At 26.0% G+C, this 16,119-nt stretch overlaps 2 protein-coding genes across 2 annotated transcripts; both read right to left on the reverse strand.

Moving 5' to 3' along the window:
- Positions 1–14,446: 14,446 nt before the first annotated feature.
- On the reverse strand, positions 14,447–14,788 carry CTRU02_207585 (mutator-like element; the record flags this gene model as incomplete). The annotated part of the gene is made up of 1 exon (XM_036727555.1): positions 14,447–14,788. The coding sequence occupies one exon, from the start codon at positions 14,786–14,788 to the stop codon at positions 14,447–14,449; it is 342 nt and encodes a 113-aa protein (XP_036580921.1).
- Positions 14,789–14,848: 60 nt separating this feature from the next.
- On the reverse strand, positions 14,849–15,799 carry CTRU02_207586 (mutator-like element; the record flags this gene model as incomplete). Its single annotated transcript, XM_036727554.1, has 2 exons — positions 14,849–15,113; positions 15,171–15,799. The coding sequence occupies 2 exons, from the start codon at positions 15,797–15,799 to the stop codon at positions 14,849–14,851; spliced, it is 894 nt and encodes a 297-aa protein (XP_036580920.1).
- Positions 15,800–16,119: the final 320 nt, after the last annotated feature.

The raw sequence follows: 16,119 nt of genomic DNA on the forward strand, positions 1-16,119 counted from the left end.
ATATAAGGCTTTTTTTAAGTCGAGGGTTACGGTTAATTACTATATAAGAACGAGTAAATAACTAATAAGTTCCTTACAAATCGGTAAGGATAAGTAAAACCTAAAAGACCTTATAAGTAGGGATAGTACTTTGCCTTAGTATAGATAAGATTAAAAAGGTTAGCTTAGCTTAATTTAGTCTTTACTATTATATAAAGGTATACGAAACTAAATCGTACTTAGCTTTAAAATCAAAATTAATATTAATAGATATTATTACTTAGTTTCTTCTAACTTTAGTAGAGGTATAGAATCGTTAAGTAGTCCCTACTATAGGCTAAGAAGGAGGATAGAGAGTTACTTTTTCCCCTTGCCTTTTCCTAAAGTAAAGGTATTAGTATTAGTAGTCGCCTGCTAAACCCTTGTTTTTCCTTTTATTTTCTCTCTATCCTCCTTTAAGGATTTAGTATAAATATTAGATAAATAGTCTAGACTACCGTAGATATAATAAAAGCATAGTTTGCTAGTAGTATAGTTAACGCCGTTTTTCCCTCCTTTTTTAAGACTTAACTAAAAAGAAGAGGAAGTAGGATTTCGAGCTTGTCTCTTAACTTTTCTTAGTTTACTATCTTATTTATTATCACGCTTTCGCTTAGGGTTTAGTTAGATAATACCTTAATATCGGGTAGATATAGCTATTATAGCCTTTCGCATAGTAAGGAAGTTAGTAGTATTAGTTTATATATACTTCCGTAATTTATTAGTTAACTTAGTATAAAATTCTAAAGTACTTTCTTTTTCTAGACGAAAGGTAAATTCCTTCTTAAGAGATTATAAATAAGTATAAAAGTCTTATAGCTCTTAATCTAATCGCTATCTTATAATAACTAGTTATCTTATAATTTAAGGTTCCCGGAATTAAGTATCCTTAATAAGTATTTTCGTCTAATAAATAAAGTATAGATATTCCTAGGCGTTTAGCTAGTATTCCTTATCTAAATTATCCTTATATAAGTATTATCTTGCTTAGCAGTCGGCATCTATATAGTCTAGTACTAAGACTATCTTTTTAATATTAGTTTTATATCTTTTAAAAGCTCCCTTATAAGCTCGTTCTAAATCTTAAAGCTATTCGGTATGCTTTCGGTAGCTAGTTTTTAATATAAATACTTCGATATTCTTAACCTTAATATCTCCCCCTTCGCTAGAAGTAAGACTCTTTTTTAGTCGTACTAATAATATCTACTAAAGCTGCTTTAATAGATCGTTTTAGCGTTTAGTTTAAGATAAAGATATCTTAAGTTAGGCGATTCGCTTTAGAAAAGCAGTATAATCAACCTTTCTTAGCTAAGTATAGCTACTATTCTCTTAACTCGCCGGTTCGTTAGGAAGGTTAATCAGGTTAGGGGATTTGCAAATTCGTTTATCTTCACTACTACTTCCTACTATTATAACTATTAGTAGCTAATAGGGAAGAATCAGAATTGTTACGGGGTTTTAGCTAGGAATAGTTATAATAGTAATAAATATCGTATTTTTCTAAAGCTAATTCTTAATCCTCTAGATCAAGAGTCTAGAGCTAGAACCTGTCTTTTATCTAGGTGTTATACCCCGCTAGGTAAAACATATATGTTAACCTTCTTAGTATAGCGCCCTATAGCGCTTCTAGTAGTGTAGCGCCCTATAGCTCTTTGCCTTGTTATACTATATTAGCTAATTATAAGTTCTTTTAAATCTTCTTAAGTTATTTATAATCCTTAATTATATATTTAAGCTTGTTATAATTATACTATTTAAAGCTTTCTTTCTAAGGTGTATAATCTTTTTACTAGTTTTTATTAATAATACTTAGGTTAAATAAGTTATTATTATATCTATATATAATACTTTTCTACTAATTTTATTATAATTAGTTGTTATTATTTTAATAGAAGTTTTTATTAATTTAATTCTTAGTATCTATTAACTAAGTTACCTTTTCTTATTATTATTTATTAAGTTAATTATCTATCTTAATAATAAGTTTAGTATAATTAAAGAAATAATTTAGTTTATTTATATTAATAATCTTATATTTTATTTTATTCTTAAGTTTTGAAAAAGGTATAAATATATTGAATTTATTAGTTATATTTAAAGTAGTATAAGGATATAAAATTTAGTAGAATAATAAACTATTAATTTAGTTTATTTAAAACTACTAAGGTTTCTTTTTACTTTACTTTACTTACTAAGGTTTTAATATAATAACTTAAGTATCTACTTAAAGCTTTTAAAACTACTAAAAATATTTTAAGTTTCTATATTATAATCCTTAAAAGCTTAATTTTACTAATAATTTTCTAAGAAGAGTTTAAACTATTAAAATACCTTGAATTTATTAATATTGAAATATAAAAAACCTTCTTATATTTATTCTTAAAGCTTATAATTGTTTTTAAACTATAAGGAACCCCTTAAGTTTTTCTAAGAGTCTTATTATACTTGTTAAAAGTATTAAAGTTAATTTTTTATATTCTTTTATAAGAGTTTAAATAATATTAACAATTGCTTTTAGTCTATTAACTTTCTTCAAAAGCTTATTAATATAATCCTTTCTAAAAAGGGTTAAAAGCTTGTCTTCTAAGTCTAAAAGTTACTAAGGTTTATTACTAAATATAATAATATCTTCTTAAAGTCTTAAAGCTTAATAATAATCTTATTATAAATTTCTTATACTTTACTAATATTTTTATCCCTTTTATTAACTTATCTAACTAATTAGTTATATATTTTTTTTATAAGGTAACTTCTTTATTACTATTACTTCAGTATCCTTTATCTTAGTTTTATTTATCTCTTAAGCTTAGATTTACTACTTAGGTTATTTTCCTAAAGAGGATTAAGAAGACTTAAAAGTAATATTCTTTAAAGAATTTAAAAAAGATATTATAATAATATTATTTATTAATATTATAAGATTAACTTGTTAAATAAAATTAATTAAAGTATTATTACTAGCTAATATTAATAAGGTTATATTAATAAAGGTTAAGGTTATAATAATAAGAAGTAAAACAATTTTCTATTAATAAGTTATATTAATAAATTAAGAGTTAAGATAAGGTAACTAACTTTATTATAAGTAATAAAGTAATAATATTATAATTGATTAGCTAAACTATAAGTTATTTAAGATAAATTATAAGTTAATTACTAAAAAATAAGTACTTATTACTAAGGATAAATACTTATTATTATAGCTAGATATTTACTATATTATTATATCTTTATATAAATTATATAAGAGTTTTTCCCTTTTAAAGTTCCCTTATAACCTTATTCTATATTATATATATAAATATCTTACTTAGTTACTAGCCTAGGTAGGCTTATTAACTCTCTATTATATATAGTAAACAGGGTATAATAATATATTTAATAATATTTCTTTAAAGTATTATTATTATTTAAAAAATAATATAGTTTAGAAGCTTAAAAACTATATTTTTATTAAGTATAGTATAAGTATTATAAGATAATAATATAATACTAAAGTATTATACCTAGCTTTAGCTATATAAGTATTATAATTATATATTTTAGTAAGTAGAGAATATATAATATTATTTATCTTATAGATTCCCTAGTTTAAAAGGGTAAGATTTAGTTTATAAAGTATAGTAAACTTAGTTTTTAAAGGTATTTTATTTATTTTATTCCTAGCTTATAATCTATTAGAATATACTTCTAAAGAGAAAATAAATATCTTTTTAAGCTATAATATATATAAATCTTTATAAGCTTTATATTTAGTATAATATAAATTAAAATTTCTTCAATAAAGTCTTTATATTTTATATTATTATTTTAACTATAACTTTAACTTTTAATATCTTTATACTATAATTAACTTTATAATCTTAATGTTATAGACTTTATTATCTTATACAACTTATTATATTACTAGTTATTATTTTATAATTATTTAAGAAACTATTTAAATTGAATATATTTAAATAATATACTAAGAGGTTATTATTATTATTAACTAACTAAGTTAGTAATATAATTAGTATTAGCTTAAGATTTTATTTATTTCTTATAAGTTACTTACTTTTAATAGTAGTTTAATTACTTTAGCCTTCGTATCTTATATTAACTATTAATATAAAAAAACCTATTAAAACTTAATAATTATTATTATAATACCTATTATCTTTTATTATTATAATTTACTAGAATTATATAATAGAGATTAAGGTAGTATTAAGTAAGAATAAAGACAAAAAAAGGAATATAATAGTATTACTTATAAATAATTATAAGTTTAAGTACTAGTTAGGTTCTTAAATAAGAACTAAGCTTTTATATAATTTTAGATTTATAATTAGTAACCTAAATATATTAAATAATATTATTATATAATTACTTTATTATTAAAATAAAAATCTTTAGCTACCTAGTTATCTAATCAACTTACTAAATAGCTTCTTAACTAGTTTATTAGCTTAGTAACTCTTATTATATAGCCTTAGTAGTAAAGTTATAAATTAATTATATTAGATTTATATACTATTATATTAAATATTATTATATAGTTACTTAGTCTTTAGCTAAGTTTTAAGCTAATTAGTTTACTTAGTTTATAGTATTATATAAATATTATATTAGTTAATATAAATATTCTAATTAGATAAGTATATCTTATAAAAAATTATAATACTTATTAAAAAAGACTATTAAGATATATCTTTTAATATTTAAAGAGATATCTTATTATTATATACTCTTTATTTTCTAACTTTAGATTATTATTAAACTTATTATATAAGTATATAATCGCTATAGTAAGAAATAAAAAGTAAAGTATATAATATACTAACCTTATCTTTCTTTAAAATAAATCATTATAATATAATAATAAAAAAGCTAATTAAAATTAGGTTAAACTATAACTTAATATAAGTTTTCTTACTATTATATAGTTATAATAATAAGATATTAAAGTTATAATAAGAAATTAATATTTAGTAAGATTATATAAATATTATATAAAAATTAAAAAGTAATAAGTAATAATAAAATAATAAGTATAAGTATTAATAGTAAGTACTTATATTAACTAAATCTTTTAGTTATAATACTTGTATAAGTATTCTTAATATACTTTTAATTAGTATAATTATATTATAATAGAAGTTTTTAAAATAAATACTAAATATAAGACTACTTATGTTATAATAGTTAATTACTTTATATTTATTATTATATTAAGTTTATATAAAGTATTAGAAAGCTTTTAAAAATTTATAAGTAAATAAATTAATATAATAATAAATATAAAGTAATAAAAACTTACTAAATATATATTATTTAATAAAGACTTTTAATAGCTTATTTAAGTAAGTTTAGTATATTATATATTATAAGAATCTTATATTTTTATATTATATATTCCTTAGTTTTATAAGTAATATTTAGTATCTAGCTAAGTATTATAAAACTTTCTTTTAAAAATGTTATAAATATAAGAATAATAGTAGCTAGTTATAAGGATAACTTAATTTACTATTATATAGTACTTAAGAGGATATAATAAGAGGTTATAAATAATAAGGTAAATAGGTAGTTATATTAAAGTATAATATAATTACTTAATTTCGACTAACTATAGAGAGGAAAAAGTAAGGTATTTATAGTAAATAAATTAGACTTTCCCTATTAGTTAATTAAGGTTATAGTATAAGGCTTAACTAATTATGCTTATTATTCTTTATTAGTATAAGAGAATAGTAAGTAGCTAAGGGCCTAATCAGGGAAGGCTTAGGAATTATAGGTAGGTCTGATTACATTACTATACTTTAGCTTGAAGGTCTTCAAGCTAAACTGCTATCCTTAGTCCTCTTATAGGGAGGTGCGCGCCCTACTCGTCTTCTATTAGCCGAGTAGTCGGCGCTACTAACTACTCCTTACAATTAGTTATATAACGGTTAGATACGCTTAGATATTTCTTAGGTCCGTATATATAAAACATATATTATTATAGTTCTTATATTATAATAGATTTAAGTATAATAACTATTTAATATTATATTAACTATTAACTACTTTTTAAGTATTAATTTAACCTCTTAATATAAGTAAAATATCTTTACTTTTACTATCTTATTATAAAAATACTTATAATATACTATATTTTACTTTTATTATATAAGTTTAGTATATAAATAATATAACTAATAAGTTAATTAGAATTATATTTAGTTTTTAATTTTCTTACTTTTATTCTTATTGTATTATAAAGTATATTATTGCTTAGCTAGTTAAATAGCTACTATTTAAATAGTTATATAGTTAATACTTAAGTAAAATATAACTTTTTAAATTCTTAATATACTTACCTAAAGGAAAATAAATATAATAATAAGTATTTATAGTTTAATCTAATCTTTTATCTTTAGTATATACTTTATAATCTTAGGGAATTAATAAAGATATATTACGAAGTAATAAGAATATATTACTCTTAGGGATATATTAGATTCTAAGGTTATTATTAGCTTGAAATTTATTATTAGTATATCTAAGTTTTATTATTATTTTTATAAATATCTATTATAACTTCTTAACCTCTCCCTTTATTATTAAAAATATTATAAAGATATACTAAATCTATTTAGTTTTTTTCTTCTTAAAAACCTTAAAATATCTATATTTATAAATTAATTAAGTCTTTAATCGTTTCCTTAATTATTACGGCTAGCTAGTAATAGTAGGGTTTCTACTAACAGAAGTTAAGGCTACGTTACTAATAATAGGTCTTATATTATATACTATTAGGTTATACTAATAAATCGAGGGTTAGGGTAAGGTAATTAGTCTTATACTAGATAATAAGTTAAAGTAATATTATAAACTATAAGCTAAGCTAAAAGTTATCTAAGATAAGTTATAAAGTTAATTACTAAAGAACTATCTAAGAGGCTTTAAGCAAGCGCTTAAGTCCTAGTCTATATATAAGTCTTTATTCCTTAAGGCTAACTCCTATATTATTGCAAGCTAACATCTCGAGAGTTAGCTACCGATACGCTAAGAGTCGTATTAGTAACTACTTATATAATCTCTACGTAACCTTTCTTTCGGCTAATAGTTCTTCCGTTTTAGTAATAACCTATAGTTTCCTATATATCTTATATATATCTAATAGCATAGCCGCTAGCCTAAGTAGGTCTATTAACCCTCTATTAGGCATAATAAATAGGTTATAATATTAGGTCTCCCCCGAAAAGTCTTATCCTTAAAGCTTATAAGTACGTATATTAATTATAGGTTAGGGATCCTGAATTATACTTCCTTTAATAATGCTAATACTATGTTAGGTCGCGTTGAAAAATCGAAATCGAAATTAAAAAAGCCTTACTTAGAATCTCTTCGTTAGGTAATAGATATAGCGTTTACTTATTTTAATACTTCTACGGATATACCTTATACCTAGTGTTTTTATGCAAAGCGTTCCTATATTTTTGCTAAAAGCGTAAACTATTATTACTTATATACTTATAATAAGAAACCTTATAATAGCTTAGTAGTCGCTTCTACCTATATATAGTATTTTACTTCTAAGTTTTCTAGATTATTTTCTAACTTATATAGTATTAAAGCTAAATTTATAGTGTAAGGAGTAAGATAAGAAGGAGGAGGAAGCTAGTAAAGAAGTCTTATAAATTTATAAACAGCTTGCTTATCTTTAATTAAATATAGCTCTTGCTATAAGCCGTTTATTTTTTATTCGTTAGATTCGTAAGAAGGTAACTAAATATTAGAAAGAAACGTTCGCGCATAGTATATAAGAGTTAGATAAGGCTAATAGTTTAATAATTACTTTAGATACTTATAAGGGTTATATAGTAGAAGATCTTCGTTTTATAAGTATTCCCGATAATCCTTCCTAATCGTCTTTTAGTATTAGTAAGGAGTTTGCTAATTTAAGCCTTTTATCTAGTCTTAGCGCTTCTAGCTTTAGTACTATTAGTAATAGTTAGGTATTATCCCCTTATTTTTTTAACTATTTTAATTACTAAGTATTATTCTCTTCGTCTTAATACTTTATATCCTTTTAATACCTTAGCTTTTCCTTAGCTTATAAGGTTCTCCTATTTCTAAAACTCTTATAGTTTCTCTAAGGCATATTCTAAATATTCTACTAATTCTTATAAATCGTCTTTATATCTATAATCCTTCTATTTAATATAATATTCGAATTATCTTTTCTCGTTAAGATAGTAGTCTAAGATTTTCTTAACCTTATATTTAGTATTATTAGCGTCTACTTTAATATAGTTGCTTATATAAAAGCCTTTTAGTACTAGTTCTAATAGTAAGATATAAAAGACTAAGTAATATTTTATAGTTTCTAGTAGTTTTAACTTATAGTATTTATATATAAATTTAACTAAGACAACTATTTAAATTAATATAAAGCTAGAATCTATATAAGAAGTAACTTATAAGAAGTAGACCTTCTTAAATAAATATATATAGTAGTTCTAACTATATAAATATTTTAGATAATTATTATTATTTTTACTAAATTTAACTTTAAGATAAGGTAACTTAAAATTAATAATATATTTTTAATACTAAATAAACCTAGGAGATAACCTTTTTATATTTAAACTTTTAGATAGCTTTAAGTAATTAGGAAAGTATATTAAACTAACTTATACTTTATATAGCTTATAAGATACCCCCTTTCTTTAGTTTATAAAGTTCTTATTAACTTTATAATATTTTAGAATAAGATTATTAAGTAAAGATAAGTACTTATTTAAATATAAAGATAAGAAGGTAATTCTACTCTTTTATATTAATAGTATACTTACTTTATGTTATAAATCTAATACGATAGTAAGAGAAAACTTAATATCTAAACTTAAAATAATAAATAAAATATAAAATAAAGGATATATAGAATACTACTTTAGGAGTAGAATTATAAAAAACTATATTAAAATGAAAATCTATTTTGTTTATTATTAATATATTAAAAAGGTATTATTATAATCCATACTTATAAATCCCTTTATATTAATAATACTATTATTAGTAATCTTATTTAAACTAAAGTTAAAGATTATTATAAAGGTAAAAGTATAAAAGTTTTAAGAGAAAGTTAGTTTAGTATTATATATAATAATTATAATATATTTAAATATAGCCTATATAACTTTTTTAATAATTATATTACTTAATAAACCTATTTTTAAAGTATTTTATTATAATAAACTAAGTAATTTAATACTTATATAGGATAAAGTACTTAATAATCTACTTTAAAAGAATAAGGGGTAGATAAGTTCTTCTTATAATAAGTAATACTTTATTTATAAATAACGAGAAGATAAAGTAATTATCTTAAGGATATATTATATTCCTTTTTAAAAAGCTACTTTAATAGAAAGTAGCTTAAAAAAGTATAATTATAATATTAACTATAGAAGTAAGCCTCTTAAGCTTTAAATATATAGTATAAGAAATAATAGTATTTAAAAAGCTATTTAAGGATATACTTCTTAACCTTAAAGATATTTAGAGAATATATTATAAAAATAAATAAATTATATAAATTATTATAAATAAAAGAAATAATATCTTTACTTCTACTTTTTGTTATCTTACTTAATTACTTAAGATTACTTAGTTTAGTTTTAAGGTTATAGTTTATACTTTCTATTACTTAAAGGGTTTATAATATAAAATATTAGAATATTATAAGAAGTATAGTAAATATACTTATTATAATTATTTTTATAATACTATTAGTATCACTATTTATACTTATAAGTTATTTTCTACTTCCTTAGTTATTTTTTATTTATTACTATCTTCTTAGTAAATTACTTACTAAATAAGTCTAGTTATTTAGAGTATAAAGAGATAGCTAAGGAGGAGGTATTTAAAGTAAAGGTTATAGCTTTATATAAGGTATAGGTAGAAATAGATAAGTCGCTAGTTTAACTTAAAAGATTATATAGTAAAAAGAGGTTAATATTTAAGAAAGGTTAATCTATAATAAATAAGTTACTTATAGAAGTAGTTTAGGCTTTAAAGTCTCTAAGCTTAGAATCCTTTATAATAATAGTTTATAAGTAGATAGTTATAATAACTTAATTAATTAGGATATAGTATTATAAGGTAAGGATTTTATAATTAGGCTTTTACTTTTAAAATAGGGTTTTCTTTTATTACTTTCTTTTAGAATTCCTTAACTTTTCCTTTTATATTTCTAAGGTATTTTTTAAGTTTTTATAAGTTATCTTTATACTTATATCCTTTCTATTTAATAAAGTATTTCTATCCCTTATTTTCCTTATTAATATTATAGTTTATAATAGTCTTTACTTTATATTCTAGTTCTTTATATTTTATTATGTTGGAACGGTAGGTAGGAATCTCGTAGATAGTACGATATCCTTATAACAGGGTATTAGAGTAAGGGAACTTGTACTTATGAAGTAGGGCTTTAATAGTAAAGAATGTATAGGCTTATATTGAAGCTGAGTTGGTTGAGGAACTAATAGCTAGCTAAGGGAGAGAATTAGGCTAGTTATATAGTAGTATAACGTCGCCTATAATAGCTAATATAGGAAGCTATAAGCTAGGTTTAGTATACGTAAGTATATACGTCAACTAGCTTATAAAGCAGCTTATAAATCAGACTAGAATCTTCTTTAACTAAATAGACTTTTAGATAAGGTTAAAGAGAGTATTCCATAGGGATCTGAATGTCATATGTTTAAACTAGCAAGCAGCCATTCTTAGCTAGTTACTTTTGTAAGTCCTACTAAGTCTTAGATAAGACTAAATAGGATAAATAAGTAAAATAGAAGTATAATATACTTATACTTCTAACATATTATAATTTAACTAGTTATATATAATTCGTTAAAGGTTAGTATAAAGAGTAAAATAGAAAAGACTAGGTAATATTTTATAATATATAGTAGTCTTAATTTATAGTTAATTCTAGAGATCTTCTTATAATTTTAAAAATCTTAATTTTTTTAAATCGAGTTTATTTCTAACTTACTTTATTTTAATATTATATCTAAGGAGGTAGGTATTATTTCCCTTTTAAAAAATAGTCTCTTTATCTTTTAATTATTTATATATTTCTTTATCTATTATTAGATGAATTCTTAATCCTTTAGTAAGTCTTCTAAGATTTTCTTAAGTTTCTTAAAAAATATAATAGCTTTTATTACTACTAAGTCTTATTAAGGTTCTATATATATAGTAAGATTAAATCTTTAGTTAGAGAAGAAAAGTAATTTTTAAGTATTTTCTCTTATTATTTTATTATATATAAACTATACTATAGGTAGTAGTTTAACTTAATTATCTTACTTATAGTTAATATAATATCTTAGATATATCTCTAGAATTTAATTAATTCTTTTTATTTATTTATTAGTTTATAAATAGAAAGTAGTATTAAATTTATACGTTACTTCTAGTTAAAACTTAGATATAAAGAATAATCCTTTATTAGATATAATTTCTTATAATATTTTATATTAGCTAATAATAATTCTAAAGAATATATATATTAAGTCTTTAATTATATTAAATTCTAAATAGATTATAAAATAAGTATATTTAATATATTAGATTATTATAATTAATATATTATTATATTCTATTTTAAAAAGAAGTTTTTTTTTAAAATAGTTTATTATAAAGTCTAATAAGATTAAGTATTATAATATTAGGGGTATTAATAATACTTATAATTCTTTATAAGGTTTATATCTATTAGGTTTACCTTTAATATAGACTTTATAATCTTTAATTATTTTAGCTATATCTTTATAAATAGTTTATATATTAAAATATTATTTAATTCTCTTTTAGGTTTTTATAACTCCTTAATAACTATATATAAATATAATATCAATATTTATAACTTAGTTATAAGTTATTTTTAAGTTATATTAATCTATAACGATAGGGGTGGCCTGCCTACTTGACTAATAGACTAAAAGATCTAACAGTTTAAGCACTCTATGCTTGACTAGGCTACATAACCATATTTAAGGGATAGCCTAGGCAGGGCACGCCGTAGGCGTCGCCTCTCGTTAGCTAACCCCTTACATAATCTTAATTCTTTTACTAACTATTAAAAGTTTCTATATTAATATAAGTCTTTTATTATATTCCTTAAGGATAACCTAAGTTTCTTCTAAGACTAGGATTATAAGGTTTAATTATTAGTTAAAGATATTAGCTTTATTATTTTCTAATTCTTTATAACAAATAATTTTAAAGTTAAATTTAGATAGGAATTCTAACTATCTAACATATTATATATTAAGGTCTTTTAATATTATAAAGTATATTAAGTTCTTATAATTAGTATAAATCTTAACTTATAACTTAGTTTCTAAGAGTTAATACCTCTATTCCTTAAATACTTTAATAATTATTATGAGTTCTTTATTATAGATTTAGTAATTAAGTTCTAGTTAAGAGAGTTTCTAAAAGTAAAAAGTATAAAAATATAGAATACTATCTTTATCTTATTACTTAAGTTATCTTTCTATAGTAGAGTCTAAGGCGTTAGTTTCTAGCTTAAAAAGCTTTTTAAGATTTAGGATTATAATAATAAGTCTTAAGCTAATATAATCTTTTACTTTTTAAAATACTTCTTATTATTTTTCTAACTATTCTTATAGAATATTTTTCTTAATAAGTTTTATAAGTAGTAATGTTATTTTAGAATAGTTTTTAAGGAATCTTTAATAGAATTTAATAAATTATAAAAATACTAAGATATCCTTAAGGTTTTCTAATACTAGCTATTTACTAATGGGAATTGATAGGGACGCATCACGAATTGATAGGGACGCATCATCCTTAGGGACGCATCACATTCTAAGGTTGTGATTGGCTAGAAATTTTGGTGACCCACAGGTACAAGTCGGCGAAGGCGGTGAGGCCAGCGTTGCTAACGCCCCACCTTTTCACAGCCATAAGAGGCCTGCCTCCGTTTCATAGACATAAAGCCGGCCCGCCCTACTAGCCTACGTTTCTTGGCTATTCCTCCCATTTGAGATTTGCAAAACCATCTAAACGACCGCTTTTGCAAATCTCAAATGGTAGGTCTTTTTCTTCCCTTCTAAGGAGAAATTGGGTTTTATCAAACTAAACTGAAACGGCTTTTATAAATCTCAATTGATTTCTACTTCTATTTCCTCTTATATAATAATAAAGAATGCCCCCCCTACCCTCAACGTTTGAGACTCTCATCACTACTACTAAGTAGTTCCCATTGACTCCTCGTCCTACGGATGCTTGCCTGTAATCTTCTTCCATTCGAACGAAGGCCAGTTGATCGGCCAGTACTAAGAGTAGTTACTTGGCTTCGTGTCTGCCGCTGGGAAGAGGTTGGCGCCTGGCTACTGGCTGTCTCTTGTGTAAGCCTTGCTAAGGTGATCCTATTACGGCTTCCTGGTGGTCTGCCACGCCTGCGCCCTGCTGCTAATTGGCTAGGTTGTTGACTTTGTAGTTGGCTGTGTGATTGTCTAGCTAGCTGGCTGCTTGATTGGGTGCTATCCCTTAATGATAGGGATGATGGGACTGGCTGCATTGAGTTCTTAGGTCTGCCACGGAGGTTTCCTGCAATCTTCGGATCAAGGATCCGTCGATATGGATCCTGGGAAGAAGACTCCCGCAGCCGCCATCGTGGGTGAACCTCATCCTTCATAAACTATACCCCATCTACAAGTTTAGAGTAGATCTTATGGCAGCATGGGATACCATACTCTATAGAGACAGTATAGTCCTCTATGCAGTCTCCAAGAGGCGCTGGAAATGGATTTCTACCTGTTAGTAGAGCCTTCTTTGCCAGACGGTATTGCTTCGTAATCAAACCAAGACACTGCGATGAGAGTATTGTTCGAAGCTCCCCAAGGTACTCAGATCTGTTCCCTATAAACTCACGGCTTGTGAGGATCTCATCCTGTGCACAAGCTTGCTTGAAGCGAACCTCTTGATCCTTAAGCATATCCTGCATTACATTAACTAAGTGATATAGGTGGCTAAGTCCATTAAGAAGATAGCCCTTGATGTTGTTGTTGCTTGATTCCGTCCCTGAGGTTACACGGATGCCGAAGTTTCGGTACTGGCGAATAGAATAACGTGCCCACTGCTCCCTTAGTGGTAGATATATTCCATGCAGGTAGTTCAGAATAGGCCGTTGGTCCTTAAACTCTTTGCAAAGGTTTGCCTATGCTTTCCTAAAGGCATCCTCTGTCTTGGCAAATAGAACCAACTTCTACATTATAAGAACCCCCCGGTAGCTATGTGGCGTAGCCCCATCTACTGAAGTATGGATATAGGCATGGTCCTCATCACTAAGTTCAGTAACTGGTTGTGGAGCTAGATCGTCTTCTTCAGACCTACTACTACTAGAATAGCTTTGAAGCTACTTCTGCTTGGCTTTAAGCATAACGTTTGAGTTGATATGGTGAATACAAAGCTGTTGTTGCATATTCGGAAAGTATTCGTTAAGAGCTGCCTTCATCTGTCTGTCGTAGTCGGTGATAATAACATCTGGTTGGCGAATAGAGTTCTGATTAATGAGTTGTAAGATACTCTGCGATAAGAACTGGAACCCCTCTAGTCTCTCATTATCAATGAGACTAAATGCTGCATTGAATACCGATCCAAGACATGTTTGCCCTGTAGCTTGGAAGAGTGGAAGCTTGAAGCGATTGGTGTTATAGGTGTTGTCAAAGCTGATAACCTCGGGGAACCGCTTCCACATCCGGAGAGAGTATGGAAACGTCCAGACAAGCCCAACAAGCCGATTCGGCTCATCATCCGCCTACTTCACAATATAAGGGATCTCCCGCTCATCAAAAAGCTTGATTAGAGTTGCAGTTGGTATATACCTATTAAGCTTTTCGCGATTGATTCGGGCTCTAGCGTTATAGATATCCCGCTGGGTGAAAACAGATTCAGGAAACTGCTCCTGAATAATAGTACCTACGTCGCGTGCCCGAATACCAACCCGCCGACTAGTAGTCTCAACTGCATCCTTAATAGGCTCAGTCAACCTCCTATAGGCTGGGTGTGCAGATGATGCTAAGCTAGGGATATGATTATGCTGGCTGTGTATTGGGTTGGAATGCTGACGTAAAAGCCATTTCCCCTCCTCTATTGCTTCAGCAATAATTTGCCATTGGCAATCACACTTCCGAGATGCGCGGGCTCGGATGCCAGCACCTCTACCTCGCTTTGGTAGCCCAAATCGATCGCAACGAAGTGTATAGCGAATTATACGTCCTTTACGATAGCATCTATTATACTTTGCAATCCCAAATCCATGCTCTTTTGCAAATTTATTAACTCGGTCGAGGAGGGTTTCAATTGTTGCTTCTGGTTCGCTAGGGATCGGTGGGTTTGGAATAGTTTCGGGGGTAGGTGATTTCGACCTTTCGCTTGTAGTAAGGAATAAAGTACTTGGAGAAGATGGTATCGCTATCACTTCTGGGCTTTGTCGGGGAGGTGAATAAGGTGGAGGAGGAGGAGACTCGCCGATTGAGGATATGTCTGAAGGGTGTGGTGAGTAGCCCCAAGCCTCACGATATCGACGAACGCGTTCACATTGTTGGAGGAGAGCACGCGTAAGACGTCGGTTTGTCCCAACAACCTCTTGAATGAGGCTTAGAACAGTAGAGAACTGATCTGAAGTAGGTTGTAAGGGTTGATTTTCAGGTTGTAATACTAATTGGCTTTCTTTTGGTTGACGTTCAGGTAAAATTGTACGCTGCATACGTATTGTCCCCTTTGGAAAGGAACATAGAAGATATAATTCATCTCCCTGGGGGTTGTAGCTTGTGTCGGAATCTTGCTGTAATTGTTCAGGTGGAATCTCAGAGATTAGGTCAGGTTGACCCTCACGATCGCCAGCCCCATAGAATTGACTGATAGTGGCATCACTACTAACTGAGATAGCACGGCGTTAGCGCTTGGGAGAAGGCAATTGATTGTATATACTAGAGCTGCTGGGTCGGCGACGCGATTGGGGCCTTGATTGACTTGTAGAGGTAGACATCTTGACGTTGTAAAGGAGAATAAATTGAATATGTCTAA

The sequence above is a fragment of the Colletotrichum truncatum genome (assembly GCF_014235925.2).
Source record: "Colletotrichum truncatum strain CMES1059 chromosome Unknown Contig_0004, whole genome shotgun sequence".
Lineage (NCBI taxonomy): Eukaryota > Fungi > Ascomycota > Sordariomycetes > Glomerellales > Glomerellaceae > Colletotrichum > Colletotrichum truncatum.